Genomic DNA, 10,017 nt, shown 5'->3' with positions numbered 1-10,017 from the left:
AAACGCACCCAATCTAAGTGAACTCTCAGTAACCTGCAGAGGCAATCCAGGGAGATGCTAGCTAGGAGCTCAGCTGCTTTGGTCTGGTATCTGCAGGCTCCAGACTTCTGAAGTCAAAAAGCAATGGGGCATCTTTTAGCTGCTGACAGCACATTTTAAATACTGAGTCGTTATTGTTCAATCATATTGACTCACTCTACAACTAAGGATGCATATCTATCCAATAGATCTTATATTTATAAATAACTTCAAAGAATGTGAAGATGTGTCATGCTGTATTTCTGCAACTGTTTCGGGAGATTATAATAATCAAAAATCATATACATAATTTGTGCTATTTATATGAAATATTATTTTTAGATTATTTTGTCAGCTCTAATATTGCAGTCTTTGTAATATGGTTGCTTACATTAAAACATTTTCTAATTTGATAAAAAAGAAAGAAAGAAAAAAAAACATTATATACTGTATAGGCATGATGTATTTTTATATTCATGATACCAATACTGTTTTTCTTTTTAAGCATTATTTTATAAAGGCAATACTGCGAGTTCCTTCAAATGACGTTGTTTCTGCATGATTCCACTATGGTGAAGTTTGGGTAGGGAAATATATAAAACAATACAAAAATGTTGTCTTGTAGAGAAGAGACATGAGAGAAAGGATATTCAACTCACGACTTGTCTTTTTCACAATGAATACAGGTTAACTGGCCTCAATTAACCCATCTTAAAACCTATTTATAATACTGACACACACACACACACACACACACACACACACACACACACACACATATATGCATTGTATCACCATACTGTGTATATACATTGCATTGTGTGTGTGAGTGTCTATATATATATGTATGTATATAATTTAATTCAAAATAAACGTTTTAATATATTTTTAATAATTTATACATGAGTATTATAAATATACTATACATTTAGATAATTTGATCACTTTGATTTCTTACACACACACACACACACACACACATATTGAATCATATATACATTGCATTGTCTGTGTATATATAATTTAATTCAAAATAAACGTTTTAATATATTTTTAATAATTTATACATGAGTATTATAAATATACTATACATTCAGATAATTTAATCACTATGATTTAAATAAAAATAAATGTATTTCTATGTATCGATATGCAAGCATGAAAGTACTTAAATTGTACATGTAAGTATCCTTACATGAAAAATGTGTGTCTGTGTATTTATATATATAATAACAAATCTAATCACTCTTTAATCACTGCATGATTAAGTACAAAATGTGAAATTTATTGTGACAAGTTACTAGTATAAAAAATAAAGATGTTGATCTAATGATAAAACAGTACATAAAATTTTATACGTAGGATAATGCCAGTCTATTCTGCAATTTATCACATTTTAAAACACCAATAAAAAGGACATAAAAATCGTCATATAAATGATTGCTGTTTATTTCCCCCACGCATATTTAGCCTTTGTAAGGAAAATCGTTTTTGAAGTGATGTTTGCATAAATAGATTTGATTTAGTGCAATTCAGAATTGATGGTCATTTAAGTCCATGTTTGGAGTGAGTGGGGTTATTTCAGCCCACCAACACCTCCCAAAACATCTGCAGAAAATAAGGAAGCCAATAATTGTGAGCCGTTTCACTGCGCAGATACATGCAGACCAGCGCACAAGTGTCTTCCGCCTATTTTTCCATTCATTCCTGTACAAAAGCAAACAGGGGCGACTCGTTTTAACTGTCCTGCTCTTCACCAAAAGCTCTTTTCCTCTCCCTCTCTCTCTGTTTTTCGCGCGCGCTCTCTCGTTCTCGTTCAAGCCCTTTCCCCCCTCCAGTACTTTTTCCTGCCCCTCTCTATTTATGAAAACGTCACTTCAAGTCCCTCCCTGTTTGAATCTCATTAGTTTTTTTTTTTCTTGTGTGTTTCTCCCTGTCAATAATCCCGAATCCAGACTCTCTCTATTTCCATCCCTCTCTATCTGTCAATCAGCGCCGCCTTTGAACTGAAAACCACTCCGACCAACTTCAACTCCCTCAATCCGAGCGCCTCAGCTCCGTCTCCGGCTTCTGTTTCTGCCAAGATTGCCCTCTTCTTTTTGAGTTTTGAACACTCACCCAGCCAAACGACACTGCGAGTCCCTAAACTTGAAACTCGGGATTCGGGGATCACACCAAGATCAAGGGTTTAAAAACTTTTGGGTGTTTTGGCCCCCCGCAAAATTAGCGCTCCTCGGGAAAAATGCCGCAGCTGAACGGCGGTGGAGGGGACGATCTGGGTGCGAACGATGAAATGATTTCCTTCAAAGACGAAGGCGAGCAGGAGGACAAGATTTCGGAGAACTCCTCAGCAGAAAGGGATTTAGCAGATGTCAAGTCTTCTCTGGTAAACGAGTCGGAAACGAATCAAAACAGCTCTTCGGATTCCGAGGTAAGTGACAAATAACCGCGAATCCGCGACTTTGTCCAGAACTTCACACGCACTTTTCTTGTTTAAACACGCTGCTAACTAGCTAACGATCTCCTCGCTGTGATTATTCAATGCATTCCCTGTGTTTCGTTGCATTTCAAGGCGGAAAGACGGCCTCCGCCTAGATCTGAAAGTTTCAGAGACAAAACAAGAGAAAGTTTAGAGGAGGGTGAGTGCTTGTTTTCTCTAAATCATCTTTTTTTGCAGAGGACAACAACACGGTTCCTCTGTTCCGTTTGCTTCTGCACATACGTACAAAGTTATTTTTTTGGGAATGTAACTTAAACTAAAAGTTTTCCTCTTCTTTTCCCCCGCCATGTTAGCTGCGAAAAGGCAAGATGGAGGGCTGTTCAAGAGCCCACCGTACCCGGGCTATCCCTTTATAATGATTCCCGACCTCACGAGCCCGTACCTCCCGAACGGATCGCTCTCGCCGACCGCGCGCACAGTAAGTGTTTTTTAACGTGTTTCTGTAGCCACATGCACCTAGCTAAAGCACCACGTCCATGTTTAGGGATTGCTTTGGTCGGCTCGTGAACTTCTGTCACACTTCACTCTGCACTGTACAGCTGCAAGCAGAAGCAGCTCGCGCGGATCCACTGTGGCGCGTGGAAAGAGCCGCGCGGGCTGCAAGGAACGACACAGTGGAACGAATAATGTGCTTTCATGACGTGCACAAATACACGGCCACACTAACTTTTAACGCCGTTATTTGTATTTTTATTTATTTTTTTCTTTATATTATATTTTTAGATTTACATATTTTTCAGGTTAGATTTTTTGCTTTATATTCTGCATTTATTTATTTTAATTCAAGCACTTGAATAACTAACGTTAGTGGATTATTAGCTCGTTTGCTTTAGACTAAGTTAGACATTTCATTTACAGTTGCGTGTGTTCCGGAATTTTTAAAACGGAAATGTACAATAATGTTTGAATTTATAATAATAGTAGTATTATTACTGTCGTTATTATCGTTGTTATGATTTTTACACATGAAGAAAAAGCGTTTCTGTTATTCAAGAAGTTCAACCATCAAAAATTAAAATGTTAAGTTGAATTGCAGCCTTAATAGTTTTAAAATGAAATCACAGTGGTGCTATAATTACAAGCTGCGCCATTTCTGCCACTTTGAATTGAATTACTGCTGGAGAAAATCGAGTAGAAATTGTTGTGACAGTTTAAACGGATGGAAACAAAGATGCTGTTATGACATGACGATGAAAACATTTTTACAGTGTGCCACATAAAATGGCACATTAGTCATTTATCTGAGCTAATTCATGACTAATTTATCCGAGCTTAACATAATACTGCTGGTATTATTTACAGAATTTCAACGCACATAAATGTTATTGCCAAAGAGCATCATGGGAAATGTTTATGGTAATTAGTGAAAGACAGTCAATGAATTTGTGATCGTTAGAATAAAAGCACAATATTGCTCATTTCCACCCTTTACATAGTGTATTTGTAAAATATTACACAGTAGTGTCAGAAATATTCCAAAATCAAATAAACATTTGCTTTAAATGCACATTAAATATATGTTTTATATTTACATTTTGTCATGGCATGATGGACTTCTTATTTAGAGCATGCATAATGTTGATTAACATGTAATGAGAATATGTGCTTAGTTATGCAGATTTGTCCAACACTTTTCCTGGCACCAGAAATAATTAATTTTGATTTAGCAGGTTAATATTTTTATTCACAATTGATATAAATGTATATATATTTTTAAATGTCGTTGCTGTAGAAGCAGGACAATTGTGCAGTATGATCGTGCTGTCATTTCTGATTTTCATAATCCGCTCTAGGCTTAATCTAAAACGTGAAGGTACGCTTTATGACAATGACATGTGGGGTAACCTGAAATTAAGTAAATGACCACGTTCAAAATGTCCTGCTCTGAAATTGTGGATTAAACTTCTATTCTTTTCTAGTATGTGTGAGACATTTCTGTAGAAACATCTCTGGCTTTTTGCTGATTCTGTTCTTCACTTGCTGATAATTACTTTGCTGCTGTAAATGCACAATTGAAACATTCACGTATAAACAAAAAGACAGACAATTACGAAAGCATCAGTATGACCACTGCAATTGTGCATAGATTAGTAGGAATATGAAGGAAGTATTTGCTGTACAGCGTGTCTTCTGTATGGCAGGTTGTGAAGAATCTAAGAGATGCTGTTAGCAGAGCTCATAGTCTGATAGTTCCTCTCCCTGCTGGGATGGAGCCTTGTCTAAATCGCTGGCTTATTCATTTTTGGCTACAGAGAATATATTTAGCGATCTCTCACGGAAGTAAGGATCATTGTTTGATATCCTCCCCTATATGTGGGAGTCAATCCAGGTCTGTTCTGACCCTCTAACCTAAATATTATACCCATAGATATAGTCAGTTTCTTTATAGTTGTATGTTGTAATGTTTGATGTCTTACTGTACCAGGGCCTACAGATCTCAGCCTTTGACATCGCGCTGTATCGCTTCACCTCGCTTCTGTGCCATGAGGTCTGCTTCCTATGAGCTGCCTGGGCGTCCGACCCACACCGCTTTGAAGTTGAAAGCCGTTGTATTCATAAATGCATTACTTAAGTAGAGGATAAATAATTCACCTGAGCATCGATTAGCTGTCGCTACGTTTAACGAATGCATGGGGCTTGTTGGGTTTAGCTGCCGATGATGTACATTTTAACATTTCTAAGCGTTTTTTTCTAATAGTCTAAATTGTATAAAAACAAACAGGTGATCTATTCCAGTTTTATTGCATTTCAAACATTTCTGTATTTATTGATCAGATGTCTTGTTTTTTTAGGATAAATTTGCTAATGCTACATTTTTTAATCTGTAAGGGTTTATTTAATGGTGCATGCTTCTCTACAGGTTTATATCGGAGATGTGACAATTAAAAAAATATATATCTGATTTAATGTCCATAGGCCATGTGTCAGCTAAAGTTCCCTGATCTCCCGCTCATGCAATAGTGATGAAATGCTTTTCCCCTTGTGTGTGTTTGACTGAAGGGAGGGAGCGAGTTGAATTCATCTGACCTCTGTAATAACGGGAGCTCGTATTTCCAGCCACCTCCGCCGGAAAATCTTCACAATGATTTGGTAGCAATTAGCAATTTTCTATCGACAATGCCTGGATTCTTTTTTTTCCCCTCACGAAAAACTGCAGACAATAGCCACTCTTCCCCCTTTCATCGAGAGCAGTTTGCATGGCAGACACACAGCTGCGGACACAGTCTACGTGTGTGTTGTGGTTGGAAAGGTGCTGGGTTAAATGGGTGGCTGTAGGCTAAAACCACACCTCAACAGGTCTGTGGAGAGGGGAACGCGAGGTAGAGCAGAGGTCTGGCCGGCTGAGTTCTGGCAGGGGGCTTTATGCCCGTAAATCCGCTGGGTTTATTTACTGCCTCTCTGACTTATGAATGTTAAGATATTTGACGCCACCCCTGGCCCCATAATTCCTTAGGCCTGCAGACTTTTGGCAGAGGTTTCAGGTTTCAGCATATAATTATGCGTGGTTTAAAAAAGGAACATAATATAAAAAAAGACAAACTTGCAACACCCAAATACACTCTCTGTTATTTAGAGCAAAGAAACGGAGATGCATGGCGTATTAAATGTTTTTTCTTTTTTTATGATAGTTTTCATTTTTATAATTTAAATGCAAAGTATAATTGAATAAAACAATTCTAAATTGATTTTTTGTTTCAAATCAATTAATTATTATTATTATTTTTCAAAGATGTATTCAACTCTCATGTGGCCCTCATGTACATATTTTATTAAACCACGGCTGAATCTTTTTAGGCTGCGACGTCAATAACAATGCTTTATCGTATGGATTATGTGTGTTGAATAGCCTGTCGTGTGAGGTGCAGATGATAGTTTAATGCGGATTTACAGGGATAGACTCATACCTTATCAAATTGGCTTTACATGTTAATAGCCCCTAATTGCTATCCGCAGGGGGTTCACCGAGCTACGCGCTCGCGTTTTGTGCCGCCCTGCACACAATACAATCCCAGTTTATTTAGAAGGTTGCCATCCTTTTGTTTTGCAAATCACTTTTGTTTACAAAGAATGACGGAAGCAAGACTCTCTCTTTCTCTCCCTCCGCCACTCTTTCCTTCTCCTCCTGGTCTTTTTTTCTCCTCCTCCCATCCTACATGCAAAAAAAAATAACGGTTTCTGTTTGCTGGGTTTTGATAAACACCCATAAAAAAAGTGCAATCTGTTTCGGATTTGTGCGAGTTAAGTTGGGGAGCAAAGTTTGGCACCATTAAACTGAAAGCAGGGCCTGTGAGACATTAGCGGCGCACAGCACATTCTCAGGGCTTAATTAGTCCAAACTGTAATTGTTCATGGTCTGCCAATAGGAGTAATGCTCAGGAAGAGTGGAGTTGCGCTAAATCGGCCCATGGTTTTTAAAACAATAAATCACTTGCATATTTGTGTCATGATTCAGATAGAGTCCCGACCTCTCCCATCTCGACATGTGGTAAATTGTAAAGTCAATGAATCGCAGATGTGTGTGTGTGTGTGTGTGGGGGGGGGGGGGGGTGCTTGGTAAATGAATGGAAAAGATTTGTGCTGTAAATATTTACTGAGGTGTTTTAAAAAAAAAAAAAAAAAAATCTTTTTTCTACTTACTCTGCTCAATTGTCTTACATTGATGAATTTGGCAGGCTGCTCTCTATGACCGTGTGTGGAAAATAACCTGGTGTTATTTTTCTTTCTCTTTTCTTTTTCTCTCACTAGTTTAATAGTTAATGAAGGTTTCTTGTTCGGATGTGGACTGTTAAGAATTTCGCGACAGTATCGAATAAATAGAAATAGTCCCCTTTTTCACATTTTATTGGATGCCACTGTTGAGAGTTATACTTCTGTCTTTTTCTTGATTTATTTCCGTCGCGCTTGTTTTTAAAGCTGCGAACGCTATCCTGTCCTGTAATTGATGAATGGGGAACTGCTGTTGTAAATTCTGCATCTCATGGAGCTGCAGTGGCTCAGCAGCTGTGTGTTGTTGACCCCACCCCTCACCTTTCTCCTCTTCACCATTTATTACCATACACAAAGTTCAATACAAAGATCGTACTGTACGTCTGGAATGCAACTATTGTCATCTGTTAAATATAGTCCTGCTGTTGGCCTTCACATTGAGGGGCTCCTTAAACATGGAAATGAAATGACTCTTTCTCTCTGCGCAGCTGTATGATAGCTGCATGTGAATTATTTCATGGTGTGTGATGTTAAGGCCTTTTGAGGACTGTTTAAGAAGATCTTTAATATCGATTGATTACAAGATGTGCAAGAATTTAATACAATTTTCGGTAACACTTTAGAATAAGGTTCCATTAGTTAATGTTAGTTAATGTATTAATTAACATGAACAAACAATGAATAATACATTTATTACTGTATTTATTCATCTTCGTTAATGTTAGTTAATGAAAATACAGTTATTCATTGTTAGTTCATGGTAATTCACAGTGCATTAACTAATGTTAACAAGCACAACTTTTGATTTAAATAATGCATTAGTAAATGTTGAAATTAACATGAACTAAGACTTATAAATGCTGTAGAAGGATTGTTCTTGCTTAGTTCATGTTAACGAAAGTAGTTAACTAACATTAACTAATGGAACCTTATTCTAAAGTGTTACCCAATTTTCAAATCTATGAAAATACTTGTGCTGGTACTTGCCTTAATATTTAGATGATTTGGCATATTATTTTTATTTTCATTTGTAATGAACTTATACATTTGTAAATAATAAGGTGTTAAAAGAGAGAGGTTTTGTCAAAGCTGGGAAATTTGCATGGATGTAGTTTGACGTTGATGTAGTTAATCTACAGTAAAGTACAGAAAGCCTTCAAGAAAGAGTCAGATTAAATATTAAATATTTTATAATATTTTCATACATTTCAAATGTTTTATAAGTCCTTGATCTAAAATGTGATGTATAAATATACTATATTTAAGTATGCAAGGGCATACTTTATTTTTAAAAAATAATTTTCTGTAATGGCACATACTGTTACCTTAAAATTCTGGCTTTAAAAGGCTATTGAATATTTCCAAAAAAAAAAGATGTGTTTCATTAAACACATTTTGTTGCATTAGTGGGGCAAGTTGTCACAGTGTATGCAGACTGTTAAGCCTTTTTAGGAAAAATTTTATGAAACACAATTATGAAAATTTGTGAAACAGAAAATCTACTAAATTTAAAATACATATGTTTTCTCCTGAGTGTATGCTAGTGTAAAAATACGCAGGATTTATTAAAAATATCATATAAAATATAAGATTTTACAATCAGAACATTTTAGCATATCTACTTTACTCTGAAGGAATGTTTTCATCTGCTTGTTTTAGAGAAGTTTACCTTGTGCAGTATGCTGGACTGGAGTGGGCGATTAGGAGAAGCGGGAAAAAGCAGGGTCAATTTGCCCGCCATGGCATAGTGGGGGTGAAGGGAGATGCACAAAGACAGTCTGAATAGGGCGCATAATTGCTGCTAATGTGGGGGCAATGAGAGTGGCGACAGTTCCTGGTTAGATGTCCAAACAATAGAACCCCCAGGTCTCACATTTATCTGCTAAGGAAAAAAATGAAGGAAAGAAAAAAAAACACAGCAGGGACTGAAAATCGACAAGGAGGAGGTGACAAGTTTATAGTCATGTTTGATAGACAGGCCATGTGTGTGGCATCCCCCTCTTTTAAACTTTTTTTTTTTTATGAATCAGGTTAAGTTAGTAATGCTTCCTGATTCCCGCTTCGTCATCAAAATGTCGGCTGGAAGTTCTCCAGCTTAGAGGCTTGGGTGACGCTGTTGGAATTTGGTTGCACTAGGCTTTTGTTTGGATTGGAACATGCTCGGGTTGGGCCAAAGTGCACACACATGCTCTCTGGAGCTGCCATCTGACTTGTGTGCTTAATGATAGGAGCGTGCAAGTTTCCAGTGAAAAAGCACGTGTGCGTCTTGCGCTCATTGGCACAAAGTCTTTTTACTGTACATCATTCATTATCAGACTTTAAAAGATAATGACTGCCTTGTCATACATCAGGTGGACCCAATGACACAATCAGACTGAGTACGTGGTAAATATTCTCCTCTGAGAAAAGGCCTGATAGAGTGACCATCGCTGTCTTTGCACAGGAAGTCCATTGCTGACGTACATTTCCGGTGCAACTTCTGCACAGTTTAAACAAATACCTATCTGCATCTATTTTTTAAACACAAAAAAGGGACACCATTTTCTTCGTTAAGGCATGTGATTGAAGCTTCTAAAAAAAGATGAAGCTTGACCAGTCACTGTTTTGCTTCTGCGTTTATTATTCAGCCCTGTGAAATGTTTCTCTTTGATAAGGAAGTGAGCTGATTAAGTGTCACACCCACAAGTTTGTCTTCTGGCTCTGATTGCAAAATGAGATTCTATAATGTTGCATTGCAGAATCTTAAATCCTGTTTACTTCGATAATCTGCATCAATTCCTGTAGATACGTCG

The 10,017-nt window shown here is 37.1% G+C and overlaps 1 protein-coding gene across 23 annotated transcripts in view; it reads left to right on the top strand.

The window, feature by feature from the left end:
- The first annotated feature begins 1,943 nt into the window (after positions 1 to 1,943).
- Positions 1,944 to 10,017, top strand: part of LOC128025372 (transcription factor 7-like 2) — an 86,106-nt gene continuing 78,032 nt past the window's right edge. For 8 of the 23 annotated variants that reach the window (XM_052611678.1, XM_052611677.1, XM_052611670.1 and 5 more), the window contains exons 1-3: positions 1,947 to 2,449; positions 2,591 to 2,657; positions 2,812 to 2,936. In XM_052611678.1, coding sequence (XP_052467638.1) covers positions 2,261 to 2,449; positions 2,591 to 2,657; positions 2,812 to 2,936 — 381 coding nt within the window. In that variant the 5' untranslated portion in view covers positions 1,947 to 2,260. Of the gene's footprint in view, positions 2,450 to 2,590; positions 2,658 to 2,811; positions 2,937 to 10,017 lie in introns of all 23 variants that reach the window. The other 15 variants (XM_052611675.1, XM_052611676.1, XM_052611672.1 and 12 more) reach the window with 5 other exon arrangements.

Source organism: Carassius gibelio, chromosome A12 (assembly GCF_023724105.1).
Source record: "Carassius gibelio isolate Cgi1373 ecotype wild population from Czech Republic chromosome A12, carGib1.2-hapl.c, whole genome shotgun sequence".
Taxonomy (NCBI): Eukaryota; Metazoa; Chordata; class Actinopteri; order Cypriniformes; family Cyprinidae; genus Carassius; species Carassius gibelio.
Note: the sequence above shows the minus strand (reverse complement) of the source record. Positions and strands in the feature narration are given on the sequence as shown.